Consider the following 25,274-nt stretch of genomic DNA (forward strand, 5'->3'; position numbering starts at 1 on the left):
AACATGATGTATCAACTAAATGGAGTTGTTTTTCAATGTAGTTTTCCTTTTTAGAAAAAACAGAGCAGTATGCTTAATCAGTGTGTTTTTGTTTTTTATTTTTGGTCCCAAAACAGAATAATAGCATCTGGTGATGCTTTCCCAACCAAGGTCCGTCTAGTCAAGGCTATGGTTTTTCCAGTGGTCATGTACGGATGTGAGAGTTGGACTGTGAAGAAAGCTGAGCACCAAAGAATTGATGCTTTTGAACAGTGGTGCTGGAGAAGACTCTTGAGAGTCCCTTGGACTGCAAGGAGGTCCAACCAGTCCATTCTAGAGGAGATCAATCCTGGGTGTTCATTGGAAGGACTGATGCTAAAGCTGAAACTCCAATACTTTGGCCACCTCTTGCGACGAGTTGACTCACTGGAAAAGACTCTGATGCTGGGAGGGATTAGGGGCGGGAGGAGACGGGGACGACAGAGAATGAAATGGATGGATGGCATCACTGACCCAATGCACATGAGTTTGAGTGAACTCCGGGAGTTGGTGATGGACAGGGAGGCCTGGCGTGCTGTGATTCATGGGGTCGCAAAGAGTCAGACACGACTGAGCGACTGAACTGAACTGATGCTTTACCAGAAAACAAAATCTCTTCTTGATCTATTCAGTTCAGTTCAGTTCAGTCGCTCAGTCGTGTCCAACTCTTTGCGACCCCATGAATCACAGCACACCAGGCCTCCCTGTCCATGACCAACTCCCGGAGTTCACTCAAACTCATGTCCATCAGGTCGGGGATGCCATCCAGCCATCTCATTCTCTGTCGTCCCCTTCTCTTCCCTCCCCCAATTCCTCCCAGCATCAGAGTCTTTTCCAGTGAGTCAATTCGTCGCATGAGGTGGCCAGAGTATTGGAGTTTCAGCTTTAGCATCAGTCCTTTCAATGGAGGTTTAAAAATGAACAAATATACACTGGCTATTGTTGGATGAAAGTACTCAGAATTCAAATCAGAGGCTGCAGAGTAAATTCTGCCAAAACGTGTATTTTGTTTGTACTGACTCAAAAGCCTAATATTTTACCGAATTCAAGACACATAGGGACAATATTGTTCAATCAGTAAACTAAATATTGAAGCATATTCAAGTTATGTTGTCCCTTTTTGTTTTAGTCCCAGAAATTTTCGATAGTAAGATGAAAATGAGTAAAATAAACATGAAATAGCATCAAGATTAAATTACTAACCAATAGCCAATAATGACATTAATAATATATTTAACTCTGGATTGGAGGATAGAACAGCTCTGTATAGCCCCCTTGGTGGTTTTGCTAGCCACCCAGAACACTGCTGAGTCGTCTCACTGAACATCCTCACTTTTATCTTAATAAAAATGTCACTGTGGTGCTATGCTCAGTTGTGTCCAACTCTTTGTGACCCCATGGACTGTAGCCGCCAGGCTCCTCTGTCCATGGAATTCTTCAGGCAAAAATACTGGAGTGGGTTGTCATTTCCTACTCCAGGGCATCTTCCCAACCCAGGGGTCAAACATGGGTCTCCTGCATTGCAGACGGTTTCTTTACTGTTTGAGTCACCAGGGAAGTCCCAAAAATGTCATTAGCATGTTATGGAAAGATATATTTGTCTTTGAAAAACAAGGGTACCATTTTCTTTCTCCATTATGATAATTTAGATCTCTAAAACTGATTAAGTCTTATAGTGCACAATTTACCAGCAGGCTGCTAATTTCCACAAGTAGGTAAGTTGGCTGTTTCAACAGAAGTAGCTTTTGAACTGGTCTTTATTTTTTTTCTCTCCAGCTTACAAATTAGCACATAACTAAGGCATATTGTATCTAAAGTGTAGATGTGACTGTCTTAGACTAAATTCTAAGTCCTAGAATTAGGAAGACATTTGGGTGAAGGAATAAGAAATAAAATATTACTACCTTCCTTTCTCCTTTCTGGGCAAAGGTGAACACCAGGGACGAATTTCCCACGGCCCTTGCTGTTCCCCCAGCTCTTGGTGTCTGGGGGCTCGGATGGGGCTGGTTGGGACACGTGTGGATGGTGGTGATGGGGTGCTGGTGGTAGGAAGTGAGCTTTGTGTGGTGTTGGTGGTGGTTTAGTCACTAAGTTGTGTCTGAACTTGCAACCCCAGGACTGTAGCCCACCAGGCTCCTCTGTCTAAGAGATTTCCCAGGCAAGAATACTGGAGTGGGTTGTCATTTCCTTCTCCAGGGGATCTTCCTGAACCAGGGATCGAACCAGCGTCTCCTGCATCACAGGCAGATTCTTTCATGGTTTCACAGGGAGGAGCTCTGTAGCCTAACATTCCTGGTCTTTCCTATCATCCCTCAATCACTCCACCCGAGGGGTTTGGAGGAGGGAACTAACATGTGTGGCTTAGCCCCTTTGGAGTTACTTTTGGATCTGCATTGGTGTCCAGGTTTGTTCTCTGAAATGAGGTAAAGGAGACTGTCCTTACAGGGAAATCCTGAATCATCAAAATTTGCCCATGACTTGCCAACCAAGGTCTGTCTAGTCAAGGCTATGGTTTTTCCAGTGGTCATGTATGGATGTGAGAGTTGGACTGTGAAGAAAGCTGAGCACCAAAGAATTGATGCTTTTGAACTGTGGTGCTGGAGAAGACTCTTGAGAGTCCCTTGGACTGCAAGGAAATTCAACCAGTCCATTCTAGAGGAGATCAATTCTGTGTGTTCATTGGAAGGACTGATTCTAAAGCTGAAACTCTAATACTTTGGCCACCTCATGCGATGAGTTGACTCACTGGAAAAGACTCTGATGCCGGGAGGGATTGGGGGCAGGAGGAGAAGGGGACGACAGAGAATGAGATGGCTGGATGGCATCACCGACTTAATGCGCATGAGTCTGAGTGAACTCCGGGAGTTGGTGATGGACAGGGAGGCCTGGCGTGCTGTGATTCGTGGGGTCGCAAGTCGGACACGACTGAGCGACTGAACTGAACTGAAGGAGAGTAAGTACCTTGAATATAGGGATGAAATATTAGTGGGACTCCCCTGGTTCACAGATCTAACGCACTTTCTCCAAACTACTTTACCAGTAACAAAGGTAAGATCATCACATCCGTCTGTCTGGCTGCTACATCTCTCTCTCCCTCAAACTGGTTTCCCAATTCAGGTACAGAGAGGAGAGGTATCATCGATTAGCCCCGAAACCTTCAGAAACATCTGTCTTCCTCGTGTCTCACCAGAGCATCCCAGCCCTTTAAAGGTCTCTTTAAAGATCTCAAACAGCCTGTTCCCAAAACTGCTGCTCCTTCAGAGCATATGCTTTGGGCACTAGTCACAATAAGAATGTAACATTTGTGTAGCGCTATATAGTTTGCAAAATTTTCAGATGCATTTATAAATTTTGATCTTTACAACAAGGTAATAGAGAAGAAATTCCACCGTTTTGCAAATAAAGAATGAGACAGTCTTGGATACTGAGCTACGCTGTTAGGTTTGGCATCACTTCTGACTCCAAATCTGTGCTCTTTCCTTTGTCCCACAAACATATGAAGGGCAAGTAGGACTCTTTTTTGAGATAATTTCACCTTTGAAGGAAGCTTAGAATGGTGGTTTCTAGAGGTTGGGTGGGGGGAGGGGAAATGGGGAGTTGTTTAATGGGTACAGAGTTTCAGTTTTGCAAGCTGAACACTTTCTGGAGATTGGTTGTATACAACAATGTAGATATTATTAATACTACCAAACTGTACACTGAAAAACAATTAAGATGGCAAGTTCTATGTTATGTGCATTTTACTACAATTAAAAATAAAAAATATCTTTTAAAGTGAATGATGCTTATTAACGCAAAAGAATCTCTTCTGTGGTACACAGAAGATTGTGTACAACTTGATCAAGTGAAAAAAATTCAGGTTATGTGAGCACAGATGTTTTGGTGCGTGTGGCTAGGGGTATGGGTGGGAAGGCGAAGATGTAGGTATTTGGGAGTCAAAGGACTAGATACAGGTCGTCACAATCACTATAGTGCCTCTTTCTTCAGTTAACCACTCCCCACATAAAGACAAAACAAAATAAAAAATGGAACAAAGTTCTTTTTGTCATCACAGTTTTCTCTTTCACTTCACAGCTTACCTAATCATTGCTGTTCACAGTGTGGCTGTGGATCAGTGGAGTCTGGGCCATCTTAGAAATGCAGACTCTTAGCTCCCACCCAGACCTACTGAGAATCTTAACAAATCCCAGGTGAGGTGCACATTCTGATCACTTCATGCTTGTCTAAAAGCTCCTGATTTTCTCACACCTGCATAGCAGTCACTGTGTATGTGACAGAGACACCTACTTCCGTGCTGTCAACAAAAGGAACTAAAGAATCTCTGATGAAGCAAAATCAGCTTCCATTACAGCTTTGACTCAAAGAATATGAAATTTAAAAAATGAAGTAGCATTACAGGCAATCTGAATTGCAATTGCAGGTCTTTTAGCTGTGGATCTTTTTGCAAATCATTTCATTTCACTAAAACTCTTCTGTTTCAGTTTAAAAATAGAGATAATAACCTCTCTAAGGCCTATATCATGGAGCCAATATGAGGGTTCAGTTCAAGAAGAGGATATAAAAATGTTCTTTTTAAAAAGGATGAAATACGCTCACTAGAAGTATAAAAAATATTAAATACTGTTTCGGTGTGTATAAATACTCATTTAAGAATTTCTTCTTAAACCAGTGTGAATATAGCACATTAAAATTATTGCATATATATATATACACACATATGAATATATATATACACACACACACATTTTGGCCATATACAATACTTTGGCCACCTGATGCAAAGAACCAACTCATTGGAAAACACCCTGATGCTGGAAAAGATTGAAAAAGGAGAAAAGGGCAGCAGAGGATGAGATGGTTGTATAGCATCATTGACTCAATGGACATGAACTTGGGCAAACTCTGGAAGATGGTGAAGGACAGAGAGGTCTGGAGTGCTGCAGTCCATGGGCTTGCAAAGAGTTGGATATGACTTGGCAACTGAACAACAACAATACATATATTTGTGTATCAAATTAATTTGCGTGTATGTGTATGTATGTATAAACACATATTAATTTGATCTGCTAGGTTTCTGAAGTAAAATAGCATGTTTCAGTTCTCATAACAACAGGAAATTGGTGCCCCAACACTTTGTGAATGAAGCAGGTAGAGATCAATCAATCCAGATTGGTAAAGCAACGTCATAAGAAATACGTGACAACACTTGTTCCCTGTATATGGTGAAGAGAAGAACCTTTCTTTATGCTCTACCACTCACCCGAGTGACAAGAAAGAAAAATAAATCCTAGCTCTTGGTGGAGATCTATCATTTACTGGTTGAGAGCACAGCCTTTGGAGTCGGAGAGCTCCAGAGAATATCTTGATTCCACTTAAACTGTATGACCTTGGTCAATTTACTCCCCAACTGCTCCTACTTCACCTCTGTAAAGTGAAGGTGATAAAAGTACTGACCTCTTCGGGTTACAGTGAGAATTAAGTAATATAATATGTTGTGTGGTTAGCACAAAGCCAACAGATAAGAAACACTCATTAAACGTTAGCTATCATCATCATTGGGCTTCCCTAGTGGCTCGGATGGTAAAGAATCTGCCTGCAGTGCAGGCTGCTGCTGCTGCTGCTAAGTCACTTCAGTCATGTCCGACTCTGTGTGACCCCATAGACGGAAGCCCACCAGGCTCCCCCGTCCCTGGGATTCTCCAGGCAAGAACACTGGAGTGGGTTGCAGTGCAGGAGACCTGGTTTAATCTCTGGGTCAGGAAGATCTCCTGGAGAAGGGAAAGGCTACCCATTCTTGCCAGGAGAATTCCATGGATAGAGGGGCCTGGCAGTTCATGGGGTCATAGAGAGTCGGACAGGTTTGAGTGACTAAGACACACATACACACCATCATCATCATTCATCTGCATGAAAGGGTATGATTTGTACATCAACCCCTTCTTTTCAAGGGTTAGAGTCAGAGGAAGGAAATTCCTCATGCAGAAAACCTCCTGCAAAACCTTCCTTTGGGATGCCAAGGAAACCAGCCAGCACAGAGCAGAAAGAATAAAGTTCAAGATTATTTGTCATAAACCTGCATTCTGCCAAGTTACATGAACTTCATACAAGGGTTGCAATACTGCCAGGAGAGGGCGTGGATGAGGATAGCCTTTTTACATCCCAAAAAGGATCCGGTAGTGAAAGCCAGGCAGTACCTTCCCGGTCTTCTTGAATCGTTTCCTCTCTTCCACTGTGGTGAGGTAGTTCACAGCTGCATACTCAATGACCGACAGGAAGACAAACAGGGAGCTGACCCACAGGTACACGTCCACAGCCTTGATGTAGGACACCTGGGGCATGGAGGCACTCACCCCAGAGAGGATCGTGGACATGGTCAGCACCGTGGTGATTCCTGCCATTCAAGAACAGTGGTGAGCTCAGCGACAGCACCATTCAGCTTCAGGTCCCAGGGCCGGAGGATACCGGGGGCGCATTTCCAGGTGGCTATCTGCTGATCACAGGTGTGTGAGGGCCGTGGAACCTCAGCAGGTCAACCGAGTACACCCTGAGCCTAAGCCAGAACCTCTCCTTCAGTTTCTCTTCCTCTGTCTTTTTCTTACCGTCAGCCCCATTGTCCATGATGTTCCCCTTCCCTCCAGCTAAAGTTTCTAGAGTCAGATGTGTCCCTAAGGATTCATGGCTCCCACCTTCAGCTGGGCCTCTTTTAACTATCCCAGAAAAGTAAAAACGTATTCCATTTTTAAAAATTCTTCTGAGATTGTCTATACCAATTTTTTTCAGATCCTGCATATATGCATTAATATACGACATTTGTTTTTCTCTTTCTGACTTACTTCACTCTGTATGACCATCTTTAGGTCCATCCATGTCTCTGCAAATGAGCCGGTTTTATTCCTTTGTGTGGCTGAGTAATATTCTATTGTATATATGCAAGCAGAAATAGAAACACAGACATAGAGAACAAACAGATGGATATCAAGGGGGGAAAGGGGGGAATATGAATTGGGAGATTGAGATAGACATATATACACTATTGATACTATGAATAAAATAGATAACTAACAAGAACCTACTGTACAGCTCAGGGAACTCTACTGAGTGCTCTGTGGTGACCCAAGTGGGAAGGAAATCCAAAGAGGGGATATATGTATAATTGATTCGCTATGCTGTATAGCAGATGCTAACACAACAGTGTAAAGCAACCATACTCCAACAAATTTTTTAAAAAATTTTAAATTGAAGGATAATTGCTTTACAGTGTTGTGTTGGTTTCTACCAAACATCAACATGAATCAGCCATAGAAAAAAATTTTTCTGAAAAAGAAATTAATTCTAAAACCATTTCTATCACTATTCCCCATCATTTCACAACTTTTACTGTTACAAAAATATCTTCGTGTCAATCCTAAATCTTTCGTTTGTCAGGGAGTGCGCTTTAGTAGCATTAAAGATTGCTGTCCCTGTACTTTCCATTCACATAGAATACTTACAAGCCATTGTCATTGCTGTCACTTTGTCCCGTGTTACTGAAACTACAGCTCAGTTGAGACTCAGAATGGAAGTGTGGTGGTGGAGGCTTGGTTCCGAGTAAGTATTTACTAAGCAGCTGCTAAACACCAGTTACTTTTTGCCCCGCTCCTCCCATTACCCTGTCTGCTATTTTTCCCACTTCTTCCCTACTATTCCCTTCTCACTGCTTTCCCTTTCATTTCCTTTTCTTCTCTTCCTTTCCCTTCTTTAATCCCTGCAATGGGCATCAGAGGTAATGAGTCAAGATTCTGGGGGACAAGGGAGAAAGAAGCGACTGAGATTTCCTTAATAAAAATGACAGCTTTAGGGAGAGCTCTTCTGTGTCTATGCTGATTTCTCAGAGGGACGCTGCAAGAGTGCCTGGAGAGAAAGCCTAGTATTGTAAATATTCGAAATGTATGCTGGCTGGCGTGGTTTTATTTCTTAACTTCCCACCAGGGAGGTGCAAATGGAATCCTTAATGATTTTTATAAGTTGTGAGGACATTTTAATGTAAGCAGACAGAGTCCCAAACAGCAGGAAGAACATTGTGATTTACTCCTAAAATGTACACACACGGCAGGTGGACAGCTCTCACCCACACATTCCTACCTTTTCAACAAATTCTATCATTCTGTGAGGTTTTCATCTGAGGGAGGCCCATATCGAAGACAATGACAGTGCTACAGAGCTATTCAATTTCAAATTAAGTATTTTCCCGTGGATGGTCGAGACCAAAGCAGTTTGGCAATCTGACAGTCACCGTGGGAGGACCCGAAATCTCACCTTCACATGGATTTGAACTCCAGAATAAGAAACCTAAATGCTTCTCCAGCAGTTACAATTACATTACATGCAGGCCACTGACTCATTGAGTCTCAGGTCTCCCCAACCTGGTCATGTCAACAGTCTGCATATTGGTGGATACCGTTAGCATTCCTTGCTACATAAACATGGAGATAGGAAATTTTTATTAAGGTACAGGTGTACATATAGCTGAAGCTGAGATTAATAAATACAACTTGTTTACCTTTATTGAATGTTTACCCACCATAAACCTAGGTAAATATTAGCCACACATTGCAGAAAAGAAATATGAGTGGAGAATGGCTGTTTAGCCTAAATTTTGTCAGAAGCAGAATTGAAACCTTCTCTCTGAATATAGAAACCCAGGCTTTTTTTTTCATGCAAGCCTGTGGCCTCTCATTTTGAAACTGTAAAGGAAGTTTCCTTTTGTTTTTAAGATTATAGACCAGTCTCTATACATGGAGTATCTCTGAGACAAGATGCTATAAAACTGATTGTAGAATTATGTCAGGAAGCGTGAAGGTATTTTGTGCTTTTCAAGAGGCCAGAAGTCTTATTCCGTCAGGATTTCACTGGTAAAACTATGAAAATCCTAAATGAACATTCCTGTTTAGTTGCTTACCTCACTTGTTCAAAATTTTTTAAATGTTTCCTCTTACTGGGTTTTGAAGATATGGAAGATAAAACTTGATTTTTTTTCAGTGACAGTAACATGAGGCTTAGCAGACGAAATAAGGGTTTAGAAAAACACACAAATATGTGCTCTTGTCATATATTTAAAATTGATGACTGTTGAGTCAATAAAAGGGGATTGGATCATTTATATTTGCCAGATAGCAATAAACAAGCTGTCATTTTCTTTAGAAGGGTGCTTAGTCCAACGAACTAATGTTAAGTTTGTTTATTTTTAAACCAGCATTCTAGATCTTCCTGTTTAAAAGAAGCAAATGGGGAGGGCGGGGAGTGGGGCAAAGGGAGTAAAGGATGAGAAAACTGATGTATAAATTCCTAAAGCAACAGAATTTAGAGTGAGGAGTATTACAACTACATTAAACACACATATTATGTCTTGAACCGCCCCTTAGAAATACATTAATCTTGACAAATTGTATTCCTTCTAAGCCCATTAAAGTTAACACTGCAATAAAGGAGTTTTGAATTATATGAAGTGAGCATTTAGTCAAAGAAAGGGCCTGTGTTGGAATTATCTTCCCATCTACTGAAATCGCTATGCATAGATAGGAAAGCATTGAGACAATATTTAGTCTGGCCCCTGGGACTCAACTTCCCTGAGCCGTGCAGTTTCTCCCCTCTATTAATTCTTAAGGTCACATATGAGATCCTAGGAGCCCTTCAGTCAGGGGAGGATTGTTTATCTATTTTTATTTCTCATTGGCTATGTTTTGCCACGCATGATGAGGCAAATGTCAGGGGTGTGGGGCACCATGCCAGGAAAGGATGGTGTTTCCTGAACTGGCAGAAGACTAAAGAGGTGGTAAGTGACAGACAACTCAGATCAAACTTCAAGCGCCTCTGGGGGATGGGCAGACAGTGAGAGAGAAAGCTGTGAGAGAACTTCAGCATGATCTCAGCTTCTGAGTGGATTAAATGGGATGCAATGCAAAGACCACTGGATTAAGAGTCAGAGCGGGAACCAGAGAAAGGAAGGAAGCTTTGGTTGAAAGCTTCGGCCACCGTAGCCCTGAGCTATGCAGTTTACATGCCTCGATCTCCGTGAGGGCCTGAGGGCCTACAGGTGACACTTAGAACAACTAGGTCAGCTCAGCCCCTCAGTAGCTGTGCTGTAGGGGAGCTCTTTTGAAAGGAAAGATGTCTACATTCATCTTTAAATGAGTAAAAACACTTTCCCTGTGGGCCAAGGCAGAAAGAAAATATTAAGTGATATAAGGGAGAGGAAGGTAGGCTGGATATCCCAATACTGCTCTTTGGACAGAAAGTACCAACCATTATCTCACAGATGTGGTGCCGGAGTCCACTGCCTAGATGTTCTAGTTACTTCTTTAACGGTAAAATGAATAGCTTCTAAGTATTATTTTCCAGGTATATGGCATATTCTCCATTATGCATTTCTCTTTATGAATGAATATATGTCTGAAAGTTTTAGTTGCCTTCCTCTGCCAGGAAATAACTATTTCCTGACAAATGACCCCATTACTTCATACATTGTATATGAAGGGGACACCCAACAGGAATGCAGAGGGGCCCAACAGGAATGATGGAGGCAGGCAAGGAAGGAAGGGGATGAGAGAGGGGAGAAGAGAACCCTTCACGACAGTAAAAACATCCTTGAACAACTTTGTAAGAGTTCTTCACTCTTTCTCCATGTAAAATTGAATGGAATCATAGACTAGTATTTTAACCCAATACATACTCTGAATTATGGTTGCTATTATCTCTAGTAATAGAATTGCCTAATCACAATTGATACTCTGTGCTGTTCTGCCTCTACTGTTCTTATTCTGAAACATGACAGATGTGGAAGGGTTTTAACCAGCAAATGATTCATCCTCAGTCAGCAAATGAACCCAAATGCAGAAGAGTCTTAATGAGAAATGAATCATTTTTGTTTTCAGTTAGTAACTAAAATACAGCTATTAAAAACATGGTGGGTGAAATACTGGCAGTCTAACAACTATATATTAAGCACAAAATACGTGCGTGGCACTGTGCTAGTCACCATCCTTGAAGACAAGATGAGCTACCAACCCACCTCACAGCTGAACATGAAATAGATGAAGCAGGTTCCTTAGGGTAGATGCAAAGTGCTCTGTGATTCAAAATGAGAGAGACCATATCTGCCTGAAACCATCAGTAAAGGTTTCTGGCTTGTTCAGAAATGGCTAAATTTGCCAGAGAAAGACAGGTAGGGAGGGCATTCTAGGTAGAGTGGGAGTCAGGACAAATGTCCAGAGGTGAGATAAGCAGATAGGCAAGAGGGCCTGTTTGAGAACACTGAATATTCAAATTGAATGAAGCTTATTAGGGTAAGTCTGGTGGCTCAGACAGTAAAGAATCTGCCTTCAGTGCAGGAGATCCAGGTTTGATCTCTGGGTTGGCAAGATCCTCCGGAGAAGGAAATGGCAACTAACTCCAGTATTCTTGCCTGGAGAATTCCATGGACAGAGGAGCCTGGTGGGCTACAGTTCATGGGGTTGCAAAGAGTCAGACACAACTGAGCTACTTTCACCATAAGGGGCAAGTATTTTGGGGCAGGGGTATGGCTGAAAATTTGGCAAATAAAAACACAGAAGAGTTAAATTTGAATTTCAGATAAAAGATGAATAATGTTTCAGTATCAGCATGTTCCATGCAATATTTCAGATATTCCTATACCGAAACATTATCTGGTGCTTAACTAAAACACAAATTTAACCCAGTGTCCTGTATTTTATCTGGCAAGCCTCAAGGGATACCTTGAATTCCAAGTTGAGTGTATTTACTCCAATCACGTGTGAGATTGAGAGTATGATGATCACATTTGTGTCACAGAAGTATCACTCTGGTGGTAGGGTTGAACTTGGGCAAGAAGAAAAGGAGGTGAGATAAGCAATTACAAGGCTTCTGCAAGCCCAAACTCCATCTTTGTACAAATTAGTGAGAGGTATCCCTTCCTCTGGAGGATGTCACGCCAAACCATGTGCCGAGGAGCTTGGGTTGGATCTCTGCTCCGCACTAGGTGCACCTATAAGTTAGGAGTTTGGGAGTAACAGATACAAGCTACTATATATAAAAGAGATAACAAGGACCCACTGCATAGCACAGGGAACTATACTTAATATCCTGTGATAAACTATAATGGAAAGGAATCTAAATCACTTCGCTGTATACCCGAAACTAACACAACACTGTAAATCAACTATACTTCAATAAACAAATAAATTAATTTAAAAAAAAAACAGAGGGCAAAGTATCTTTCAAACAACCTGAGGGTGGGAAGAAACAAAAGCCCGAGAACATAGTAGTGTTCTGGAAATGTTTGTTTCTCTATTAAAATGAAGGAGGGACACTTCTGATTTGTATATTATTTTATATAAATCTGCCTAGCAATTTCCTAACTCTGTAGACACAAGAAGCACAGAATTTCAGTGTTGCCCATTCAGTCCAACCTGCCTGAGAGCCAGCTTTTATTGCTGTCATTTTCTTGATATAAGAGCTAGGCAGTCAGCTTCAGGGATCCCATTGAAACTCATGTCCATAAACCTTTAGAGACTGAATGCCTTTCTCATTCTGTCTCAAGGGCTGGAAATGGGCCTTTAGTCTCCTCTTTGGGTCTATACTGCCCCACTGCCGTCCTGAGGTCAGGGCCAGGCTGCTCTGATATGAAGGAACAGCCACAATAATTTCGTTACTCATTCAGATGGTATTTTCCCCCTTGAAGACTTTCAAGACTCAAATGCTTGTGAACGGAAACTTTTAGTAGGGGAAAGCGGTGAACAAATCATTAATATTAATGACAGTTTATGTCTTTCAAATATCTTTAGAAGTATGCATGTAATTTGTCAACATTAACTTAGAAATCACTCCTTCTGGAATGAATTGTGTGATAATTATGATGACTGTGAACCACTTACAACAATCTTCTCCCTAAACAGAGCGTTATGGGTGAAAGAACAAAATCAGCCCAAATGAGAGAGTTCTGCCCCAAACCAGCCAAGAAGGCAGGTGGGATTGACTCCTGGGTTCTCATTAAGTAACATGTTGTCTAAGTACTTAACTTGGCAACTCTACTTTGTAAGGACTCAATCAAAATCGCTAAGTGGGTCTGAAGTGGTTTCCATAAATCTGTGTATGTGACAGTGGCATGTGATGTCTCTAGACAGAGTGACAATCACACCTGTTAATGAGGCTGGCGATGTTTCCCCATTGAAAATCTCTGAAGTGCCATGACACCTAAAATTCTGCTGCAGTTGATTCTGATTTTAGTATTTATTAACAGGTTATGCCCCAATATTTTTTTTTAACTAGCGCTTATGTTTCCATATTCAAGCATTCGACTCTCCAAGAGGTAATTTATTAAGGTACCAATAGTAGAGTGTGAACTCATTTGAACTGAAAACTTCTGCACTGTAAGAGTTTGTCAGGCAAAGTGAAGTGAACCTGGGCAAGATAGGGAGGTTTTCCTGAAAGGCAGAAAAGAGACCTCTGTGAAGTGAGGTTGTTTATGCTTCATAACTTCACCCTGTCTCTTCCCCATCCTCCACCTTAGGTCAGTTGGTACAGTCTTCATACCGAATGTCTTGGTTTCCGAGGAAAGAGTCCAGTTACAATTTGCCCTTACGGCTGTCAAGCCAAATACTGTAACCTGAGTTCACATCATAACTATCCCTACTAACCCATCACCCTCTTTCCCTCTCCATATATCACCAATTCATTCACCCTCCTCGACATTTCTCCCGCATTAACATTTCACAAAGGTACAGAAAGACTCACCCAAGGAAACTCTTGCGGGGACAGCTCTTCGGTCAATCCAAAATGAAACCCAGGAAAGCATTACCATCAACATAGCTGGGAAATAGGTTTGCAGGACAAAGAAGAAAATATGCCTCCTTAGCACAAAGTTGATGAAAAGCCTATTATACCAACCTATGAGGAAAAGTCAAAGTTTTTGTCAGTACAGGCTTTTTTTTTGGTGGAAATGCCATACTTAGTGATAACAACCTTCTTCTTTAGACCCCAAGCTCTTAGGTAACATGGAACTTAACACACCCTTGATTACCCAGTGCTGGGATAGGACCTGGGCCTCCAATGTTGGTTGAACTAACTGAACTGCAGTAGGTTTAATTATCTGACTCAGAGATTCTCCTTTAAATTTCATAGCTGCTGTTTAGGGATGAATGGTTATTATATTTTTGTGGGATGGCCTTTAAACACCTTATTCCAAAATGTATTGTGTTTGCAGTGTTTCTGCAGGTGAAAAAGTCTTCAATATATGGCTAATGACTGATGCAAAAGCCAATTAACAATTTATGAGCTATAACAAATGAAATGAAACATTTCATCTGGAGGAAAAGATTCATAGCAGCTCCTCTATCATTGGATTCCAAGTTAGGATCCAGATAGCTAGGGATTCAAAGAGGGGGTGGGGGAAGGGAGTATCCATAAACAATTTTTATTATTTCAAAGTTTCAAGGGTACCATTAATTTATCTATACTAATCTGTTGAGTAGCCAAATGGTGTTTCTTTGCCTCTTGTTGGAATTATATAAACTTATGCTGGTATTAGTTTGTACTGATCAAAGCACCAATTGCAGTCATATCAATACGCATAGTTTGATCAGGTTCCCATTTCACATTGGTTGCAAGGAACCATGTTCAGAAGGTTAGAGCATGCTTTTGGACCATCTATAGGACTTCTCTGATGCCATTTCCTGATAACTACATGTTAGATTCTATATGATAACTTATGCTTATTTTACATTTTTCTTTCTCACATTTCTCTTTCATATCATCTTGCTTTATTTTACAACTGATGCCAATCTTATTAAATCTTTTCTAAAGTAAGTAATGAATAATAAAAAAATGAAAATATACCTTTTATAAATAAGTGGTAAGATTAATTTTTTCATTATAAATGCAGTTTACCGTGATCCAAATTATTCAGGTCATAGAGACTATAGGTTAAAAATAATAAAATTAAATTACAGGTGTTGCAAAGTTGGAGAACTCTTCTACTTCCTCAGTAGTAATTTCTGAACCCAAGATGGCAAACTTACTAGACAGATCGGGTAAACATTTAGGCACTTAGCCTAAAACATACACCTAGTCAATCTGCACTGAATTTGCAGACCGTATGCCTAGTATTCTATTCTTAATTAACTGTTGGTTACCCTTCTTTTTCCTACTGGTTTTAGGTTCTCTTACTACCAGTTGATACGCTTCAGGAACACTAAACAATTTCATTACCAAGGGTAATAAAAGATACATGATGTAATGTACTCTAAAGTCAAAATATGCCTTTTTTTTAAGCTACTCATTGTCTTGTATTACCCATGTTACAGTCTGCAGTTGAGAATTTTGATTATGGCTATAGAGTGGAATAATAGCATCTCTGATGTTATAGCTTCATATAATTATTGTGAGATTACAAGGGATAAGGAAAAGCTGGAAAGGACTTCATAAAGACACACTTACGCATATGCTTTTAAGTTCTGAAATGTATTTAGATAATGAGGACTTTTTTTAACTCATAATTTTCTGAATAATTTTTTTGGCAACCAAGCAGGAGACATGTTGCTCTGTCTTGCAGTTTTTCTGGGAAGGGGAGACAAGGGATACTTCTGTTGTTGAAGCTGTAGCTGGGAAGAGCTCCCTTTACGCACCAGGAAAGATAGTGCTGCTCTGGAAAGGAATGGAGCTCTCATTTTGGGAGTGGAAAAGAGTAGGACTCTATTTTTGTTATTTGACTACTGATAGCTTGCTAGATCCACTTCTCCTTCTGCTCCACACCTGGGCAAGCTAGGAAGAAAGCCAGATGTTCTCTCTTTACTGACGGGAAGATCAAACCATAAAAACATGGCCCCATGCAAGGAGCCCTCACTTGAGTCCCACTTTCTAAGCACCATACAACCCCAGTCAGAGGCCCCTTCCTGTTCTCTCAAGACATTTTCAGATATGCTTTGAAGCCTGCCCTGCTCTCTCTAGAAAACTTCATTATGTAAGTAATAAATCTCTTTATACCCTTTCAGCATCTGTGTGCCATCATCACTTTTGACATCTGAACCAAATTTTGGGTGGAAGTGTCCACCCACCTCCATCTGGTTGCCACATGGTAGGAAAAAAAAGAAGTTTATGAAGGAGAGAGAAGGGCTGGAGAACTGGCGGCGGGAAAATGGAAGAGGCAGACAGTAACTGGGCAGTTAGTCCAAGACAACGTTCAAGAAGATTTTTATGTCCAGACTGTCACCTTCGATGGCCTGTTGATGCTAAGGTTTCATTCTGTGTTGAAAGGGTAAAGATGATGATGTTGATAAAAATGGTAAAAATGATAGCTACTAGCTAGTATGTTTTGAGTATGGCAGACAGAATCCTAAGTTATTGAAATGTGTTAAGTTATGTATCCTCACAAGTCTACGAGGTAGAAAGTATTATGAAACCAATGAGGAAGTTAAGGCTGAGGGAGATTAAGCAACTTGTCTAAGATTGCATTTCTGATAAGTGGTAGAGCCAGAATTGGAACTCACGCAGTCCCTAGAGCGTGTACTTCTAGCCACTACATTATGCTGCAATGAAGAATAACTGTTCAATGCATCCCCCAAGGGCAACAGTCATTTCTTTTTCCTTCTAAATTAACAGGGCATGATTCTGAGGGATACTGAGAGACATGAGGGGACAGAGGTCCTCATCAACTTGTTAATATTGACAAGCATTGGTGAAGGCAATGCCAAGGGGAATAAGGGAGGACCTGGTGGTTCAACTATCAGATGGAAGCTAAAGTTTCATAATTGTAACTATACTTCTGACTCTTGTAACTGAGCCAGAATTGTAGTTTTTTCTGTAAAGCTGATTTAGGAGTGGCAGCTATGGTGGTTGTTTTAATGATAGGAATGAAGACAAAATATAAAATATTTTTATGAAACTAATATGTTTAATTTGAGAAAAACACTTGAATTTGTCTCTCAGGTGACCTTGTTTGGTAAGTCATGGATAATGTGAGGAAGAACAATTACCTACTTGTGAACTAAAATAAATTTCTAAATGCTGATCTTTTTGAAACCTAAGAAATGCTTGAATGAACTCAGATATCATTAATAACTTGATATTTGAATACAACTTTCAAAATGCTTTATTCTTCTCTTTTAAAAAAAAGTAATGTTAGGGGCCCATTTTGGGCTTCCAGGTGGTGCTGGTGGTAAAGAATCTGCCTACAATGCAGGAGATACAGGAGACTTGGGTTCAATCCTGAGTTGGGAAGATACCCTGGAGAAGAAAATGGTAACCCTCTCCAGTATTTTGCCTGAAAAGTCCTATGGACAGAGGAGCCTGGCGGGCTACAGTCCATGAGATCACAAAAGAGTCACATATGACTTAGTGACTGAGCACACACACATACAGGGGCCCATTTTAATCTTTCTCATTATAAAGTATGTCTGTGTAACAACAAAAAATATAGAAGTATTGAAATAAAATTGAAAATTTCCCCAATATCTGTACTTACTTCTCTTAGGCATATAAAGTGCAAGAATCACTTTACTGATCAAGTCATTCAGTTGCTATTTATTGAGCATCTATCACGCCCCAGGCATGTTTGAGGGGCTGGGTGAGAGACAGTGAACAAGGCAGATAGATCCCTGCACTCTTTCTAGCCAGGCACTCAGACAAGAAAGCAGTCAAACAGAGATGTATTTCAGGAAGTGGTTAGTGCTGTGAAGACAAATACACATGGGGAATGGTGAGGAGGGAGGTTTATTGTACCTAGGATGGCTAGGAAAGCAGTCTTTGAGGAGATGATATTTGAATGAAGTTCTGAGCAAAATGGGGAAGCTGGTCATGAAAAAATCAGGGAAAACACACCAGGCAAAGAAAGGTGAAAGCAGAACTCCTGCAGGTGGAATGAGGTGGGTGTGTTTGAAGACAAGCAAGAAGTGGGGAGGCTGGGCAGTGGTGGTTGGTGAGGTCAGAGCCTTAGGCAGAGAGAGATCATGTAGGACCTGTGGGCCATGATGAGAAGCTTAAATTCTGCTGTAAGTTTGGTGGAAAAACACCTCAGGGTTTTAACAGGAAAGAAATGTGCTCTTTATGTTTTCAAAAGAACACTCTGTCTGCTGTATGAAGAGTAAACTGCAGGGGCCTAGGGGAATCAAGACATCTAGTTAAAGGTGTTTACATGATAAAGACAGGAATGTGTACAGATGGTCTCTGACATAGGATGCTTTGACTTATTTTGACTTTATGATGGTACAAAAGTGATGCACATTCAGTAGAAACTGTACTTCCAGTTTTGAATTCTGATCTTTTCCCACGCTAGCCATATGTTCTTGCATGATGCTGGGCAGTGGCAGCAAGCCAGCTCTTGGTCAGCCCCATGATCTTGAGGGCAAACTGATGTACTTATAATCATTCTGTACCCAGACAACCATTCTGTTTTTTCAGTATCAGTACAGTGTTCAATTGCATTACAGGAGATACTCAACACTTTATTTTAAGATAGGATTTGCATGAGATGATTTGCCCAACCATAGACTAATATAAGTGTTCTGAGCCTGTGTAAGGTTGTCTATGCTACTTTATGATGTTTAGGAGGTTAGGTATATTAAAAGTACTTCAACTCATGATGGGTTTACTGGGAGGTACCCCATTGTCAGCTGAAGAAGACCTGTATTGCAAAGATAGAGACGGCTGCTGGGAAAAGAAGGTTGATATTATTGGTCAAATGGGAGGCTTGTTTGGACTCAGGACTAGCCACGTGTGCTTTGCAGACAGCAGATGCTCAATAAATGCTCATGACTTGTCCACATAAAATACTGCACCTGTGCTGCTATAGAAAGCAAATCCACTGGATGCACTGAATTCCTCAATGAAAAACTGAGACAGGGAAATATGCTCATCAGTGTTCAGGGACTTGTTTCCATGTTTCCAGTACAGCATTAGATCCTCCTCATTGTAGGCATCTAAGACAAGAAAATAACATGCCTGCAATTAGAATGAGCTCCTGTACATTCCATGAGGTCCATGATGGTGTTTTATAAAGTTCTGTATCCCCAAGGTTTGGTCCAATGTCATGGTTCTAAAATATATGTTTGCCAAAAGACTGATAATACCCATATTATAAAAAAAAAAACCCTCCCCAAATTAGACCCTGATTACTGACAGAGTGTGGTTGGGTTTTCTCGTGCCTATATGATGCTTTAAAACTCTCCAAACAGCTGCTCCCCTATGTGCATTGTGATGTCACAGCACCGCCTCTCACTCACAGGTCTGATGCCAAGGCTTTAGGCCTCAAACTTTGGTTTTGTGACCCTCTGTGATGAAATTGCAAAGTGAGATGGGCTTGTAGAAAATTTTCTTGTAAGATCAAATAGTGTGATAGAGAGTCTACAATGGGTTTGGGGAGAATTGTCTGTGTAGGAGACATACTTTGAGATTCCCAGCATTTTACCTGCATCATGAAAATTTGCAGTCAGCTTTTAATAAGACATGTCAAAAATAGCTGGGGAGGGGGTGTGGATCTAAGTAATTGACAGGGCTCTGGCTCAGATGCCCTTTGACACGGCTTTGACTGGGTGATCTAAAGTTAGAGCTGGGTTTTTCTGGGGAAACGGAGTATGCTTAATGGAAGGTTGGGATTCATATGAGAACATAAACAGCAGAGTTTTCTAAATTTGCCACTCTATGTTAATAACAGTAGCAAGAATACATGTTTTTAGGGAGCTATTCCTTTAAAATCATTGTGGAAACTGCAGAATATGTAGTTACCAAAGTATTTTTTCTTGACTCTTTTGTCTTCTCATCTGCAAGACAATTTGCATCATCATTCTTACCAAAAAGACCAACCAACCAACCAACTGATAAGCTTTTCTGGATAAACATATTTAACTTATATCAAAATGTTCACATGCTTGTTAAGAGTCTGTTTATTTTCTGCAAGTATGTGATGGTGTGTTCAGACCACAGGTACTCACTCCATCAGGAGGTTACACTTACAGCTTTCCAGTTCAAGGGAACAATTTTGAGTGTCAAGAGGAAACCTGCTGAAATCCATAAAGCACATTGCTGAAACAGTTATCCTATAGGAAGAATAAGAAAAGGAAAACTGCAGGTCATTTCACCACACTGTCAAATAAGTAATGTAGCTTAAAGCTATCTGACACTCTGCCTGTTTTTTTGCACCTTTCAAGAATAATGCCAAACAGGTGTTACCATCTTCTATCCAAGTAACCCATAAGGAAGCAAACCCAGGAAGGTGGGTGATTGCTTAAGATCCAGAGTTAATGAGTGAATTCCTGCTGTAAGAATTGCTTCTGATCTCACCATTTCCTGGTCAGCTTCCTCTATACTTTCTGGCTCGGATGTCTTCAGGAAAACACACTTCAAAGCGAGAAGACTTTAAATAGACTTAAGTATTTTCTGCTTTTTGGAAGATTCAAACTGAAATAGTTTCCAGTAATAAAGAGCTGGAATGGTGGTAATAAAAACCTATGAGTAAAGGTTTCCTGCACAAAGCAAGTTTACCTGAGGAAATTATCTTTGCAGGAGTGAGTGGAAAGCCTGCAGCATTTTCAGTTAGAGATCTATGTGCACAATGCATAATTCAGGTGCTATTAAGTCAAGGGGCTTACATACTGATGAGGGCTGTTCTTCACATTTTATGTCCTCCTAGCTTTTCCTGGCTTCAGGCAGAGGCTGCTGAACTGTGGTACCCAGAAAAGCAGATCAGAGGTTCATAAAAGGCCCCTGAGCAGGTCTGCAGAAAACAAAGGCAACAGCTGCTCCTACCCATGGCACCCCTCAGTTAATTAGAGGGGGAAAACCATTTTATCTGCTGTGTTTTGAATTCTACTGTCAGTAGTCATGCAGGAAAATGCCAAGCCAGGGAGGGGTCTGGATAACCTTCAGACACAAAACATATTCATTTTGACATCTCTCTGGTACTTTAAAACAAGGACTTCTGAAGTCTTTCAGTCTCCTTCCTTCAAAGTACCCATAAATAAATTAACAGCCAAGGAGATTAGGTAGTCAGTGTTAAGGAAAAAATTATTCATGACACTTGTTTAAAAAATGGTAAGGTAGACTCTATTTAGGAGAGCTACTATAATTTTTTTTTTTTAATTGGGAAGAGAGATTGGGAACAAATCCAAACATAACAACTGGGAATTTATAGCAAAGGAACAAGGAGGCCAGGATGGGGGGAGTGCAAGTCAGTGGATGGACAATTACTAAGAGGAAACATAAGGGGTTGGGGGAACCTGGCTAAATGGACCTAACAGAATTCTTGCTGAAGGAGGGCTAGGGTGGTCAGATGTCAGCTGGGGGCTGGAGAGGTGGATGAGGAACTTTATCAGATATGGAGGGTGATCAGATATTGAGGATGGGGACTCTGGTTAAACTGACTATGCAGAGAAAGAAACAGAAGCTCAAAATCGGGGCCAACATGAGAAGACAGTTCAGAGGACACTGAGTAGAATTTGGTCAAGGAGAGACTCATTGTCAGTAGATGATGTCAGAACCAAGCCTGAAACCAGGTGACCTGGCTCTGGGCTTGGGCTGGCTCTGCTCTCAGCCGAAATAGCTGTGCAGACAACTCTGAGCCCTTCTGTGTTTGGAGATCTCCAGACCAACCTCAGGTTCAATGTTTCATTAGAAGGACTTATAGAACTCATCAAAGCTGTTATACTAATAGCTAATCATTTATTGCAATGAAAGGATACCAGTTAAAATCAGCAATGAAATTAAGATGCACAGGGCAGGTTCCAGGAAAAACCAGGAGCAAGTTTCCAGTTGTTCTGTTCTAGTGGACAAGGCTATATGGACAGTGCTTACTTCTCCTAGCAATGACATATGACCACATGCATGGAGTATTGCCAACCAGGGAAGCTACTTGAGCCTAGGGGTTCAAAGCATTAATTGAGGTTTGCTCACATAGCCATGGCTGATCTTGGTCTTTCGCCCGTCCAGAGGTCAAGTTGATACCATGTGGCTCAAGGTCTTTGGGTAAACAAAGATACACTTATCAGGCAGGACATTCCAAGGGCTTGTAGGTTATTTCCCAGTAGCCAGGCAAGAGCCAAATTTTTCTTTGGAATGTGCAGGGTAAGGACAATTCACTGAGCTACTTCTCCAGTGGATATCCCCTCATCAAAAAAAATTAATTTGAAACAGTTGATTTCTTGGCCAGATGCTGCTGTTCAGGGGCTGATTCCTACTAAGGCTTGATTCCAGTACTTGTTAGAGTCCTAGGTTACCTCGGATGTGAAAGTTCTTATGGAAAGTGGTACTTTCCTCTCATTTCATTTTTTAAAAAACACTGATAGCTTTTTATAAAATGTCAAGTAACAGAATCTTTGTACTAGAGCGAGCAAGGTGTTTTTAATGAATAAAAAACATATTTTCATTGTAAACCATTGCCATAAACTTGGGGTTTAAAACAACAGAAATTTATTCTCTCACAGTTCTGGAGGCCTTAAGTCTGAAATGAGTATCACTGGACTGAAACCAAGGTGTCAGAAGGACCTTGCCTCCTCCTGGAGCCCTAGGGTGAGAGTCACCCTTTGCTTCTTACAGCTCCCGGAAGTCGCCAGCATTCCTGGGCTGGTGGTTGGGTCACTCCCATCTCTGTCTTCACCATTACACTGCTTCCTACTCTTCCACGTGTGTCAAATCCTCCGCCTTTCTCTTACAAGGACATTGATGATTGCATTTAGTCCAACCCAGATAACCCAGAATAGTTTCCTTGTCTCAAGACCCTTTATTTAATCACGTCTGCGTAGTTTTCCCCCACCCCCCAATAAAGTAACCTTCCTAGGTTCCAGAGATTAGGACACGGATATCCTCTGGAGAGCTAACTTCTTTATCAGTTTACTAATGAATTTTTCTGGAATTTCTAAGACATTTGAAAAAATGAATTTCTTGGATTACCAAACATTTTTAAGATTACCTATGGCAGGTCAGTCAGTAAGCACTGGACTCATTAGGCTAAAAAAAAAAATGTTATAGTAAAAATGGAGGGATATCATAGCACAGTGTCTGAACAAATATTTTATTAAATTTTTTGATATCCAACAGAATACAGAACTCCTGCTTATCATTTGGATAGGTCCATTAACACAGATCAAATATTTTAAATTAAAATTTTGTTATTCATTTTCAATAATTTTTAAATGAAGAAATTAGGGGTAACGTGCCTGATGACTATATCTTCATGTGAAGAGTGAAGGACATACTTAACAAAATTATTTAGTTAATCCAAGATTCTAAGACTGCTTGGTGGGGTGCAGGGTGGGGTGGTATTGGTAAGAAGGAAAAGCGGTTTGGGTACCTATAAAAAACTGTGGGTTAGACTCTTAAGGATATCCATAATTCAGCTCCATTTTGCCCAACCTTATTTCCTATCATTCTCCAATATATACCCAGAGTGGGTCCAGTTAGATTAGGAAATCATTCTTTAAAACCTGGAAGTCAGGGGCTTCCCTGGTGGTTCAGTGGTTAAGAATCCACCTTGCAATGCAAGCGACACTGGCTCGATCCCAGGTGCAAGAAGAGTCTACATGTCTTTGAGCAACTAAGCCTGTGTGCCACAACTACTGAGCCCACGCGCTGCAACTTCTGAAGCCCACATGCCTAGAGCCTGTGCTTTGGAACAGAGAAGCTGCCGCAATGATAAGCTTGCATACCATGGTGAAAAGTAGTCCTGCTCTCCACAACTAGAGAAAGCCCTCATGCATTAACGAAGACCCACCACAGCCAATAAATAAGTAAATAAATCTTAAAAAGAGTAAACAAAATGATAATTATTAAAAGTCATTAAAGAAACAAAACCTGGGAGTTAGAATCAGGAAAAAAGTCACATCTTCTGCTTGTGTCTGAAGCTCCAGCATTACTAAACACAGCAACATTGGGAGTTCAGCCTGCAGTGAGTGCCCCCCTACTGTTGGAGTCGATGGTGTGGTGCAGCGGAGCCCAAGGCAGGAGACAGCCCTCCTCACCTGACACTGAAGAGGACGTTTCCATCGGGGTGGACACGCAGCATGATGTTTTCCACAGTTGTGTCATGGATGAAGGATCTCTTAGAATGGACAAAGAAGATATCAGGCACCCAAATCTTTTCAATTAATCTATGATCAAAAGTCATACTTTTGTTGGTCTTGCTGGGAAAGGCGAGCCTTTCATCCTTCCAGTAATGCCTGAGATAAAAAGTCATTGTAAAGTCCTAGGCAGGGAGAAAAAGAGACAAGTCAAGGCCAGCAGAAATATGATTCGGGATGACCAGTCAGTATTATCAGTCTCCATTGGTTTCTGTAGGTGTTAACGACCTGTGCCTGAATGGCCTATATTATATCTTCAGGTAGATTCAGAATGAAGCTACTAAGCTTCTGTCACAGAGCCTCCCCTCAACTGGACTCTGGTGACTGTTGAGAGTTTCTGAAAACCACCAAGTATTCAAGTTGTTGAGGGGAAACAGGTTATAAGTGTGATGCATTTCTGCCTAAGCACTCTGGTAAATCACCTAAGATGATATCAGAAGAGAGGGATGTGAAACTTCATGGTCTGGTATTTTATTTTGATTTTTTCCTGGTAGTTTAGTTTGCTTTCTCTCTCACTGTAAATAAATACTCACTTTTATGATTGATTTTATACCCATATATTTCTACTGTTTTTGTTAAAGCAGTCCTCCCCAAATTGAATAAACTATAGTCCTATAAGAACCTGAACACAACATTTATTGGAGTTTTTAAGCATTTTAATGGAAAGCATGTTGTCAGAGGGGCTTCCCTGGGGGCTCAGAGGTAAAGAATCCTCCTGCAATGCAGGAGATATGGGTCAATCCCTGGATCGATAAGATACCCTGGAGAAGGGAATGGTACCCCATTCCAGTATTCATGCCTGGAGAAACCCATGGACAGAGGAGCCTGGTGGGCTACAGACCCTGGGGTTGCAAAAGAGCCAGACACAACTGAGCCACTAAACAACAGCAACGTTGAAAGAGGTCCTGAGAAAGACATGGTGATCTTCAGCTTGAGACACAGAACAAGTACCAGGAAATGGTGGTGCTGGAATTGTAATATGCCAAAAATCACTTGTGCATTTGTTAATATGGCACATCCCCCAGAAGCTAGTTCTCAGAGATTCTGATCCAGTATGACTCAGGATTTTAAATTGTTTATATGCATTCCAGTTTTAAGGAGGAAAGGATGAGGGGGAAAAGCTATTATTTTAGCAGAAAAAAAAAGCTTAATCAATGATTTGAGTTTTGTTTGGCTCTCAGG

General features: G+C 41.0%; 1 protein-coding gene across 2 annotated transcripts in view; it reads right to left on the minus strand.

Moving 5' to 3' along the window:
- The window catches only part of GABRR3 (gamma-aminobutyric acid type A receptor subunit rho3), a 47,480-nt gene that overhangs the window by 3,220 nt on the left and 18,986 nt on the right, over positions 1-25,274 (minus strand). For both annotated transcript variants that reach the window (XM_088838274.1, XM_055417921.2), the window contains exons 4-8: positions 23,994-24,217; positions 19,996-20,078; positions 18,822-18,962; positions 13,786-13,938; positions 6,213-6,409 (exon numbers count right to left, since the gene is read on the minus strand). In XM_088838274.1, the coding sequence (XP_088694400.1) occupies positions 6,213-6,409; positions 13,786-13,938; positions 18,822-18,962; positions 19,996-20,078; positions 23,994-24,217 (798 nt within the window). The remainder of the gene's footprint in view (positions 1-6,212; positions 6,410-13,785; positions 13,939-18,821; positions 18,963-19,995; positions 20,079-23,993; positions 24,218-25,274) is intronic.

This window comes from Moschus berezovskii, chromosome 1 (genome assembly GCF_049115385.1).
Source record: "Moschus berezovskii isolate FMDL1 chromosome 1, NW_MosBer_1.0, whole genome shotgun sequence".
Taxonomy (NCBI): domain Eukaryota; kingdom Metazoa; phylum Chordata; class Mammalia; order Artiodactyla; family Moschidae; genus Moschus; species Moschus berezovskii.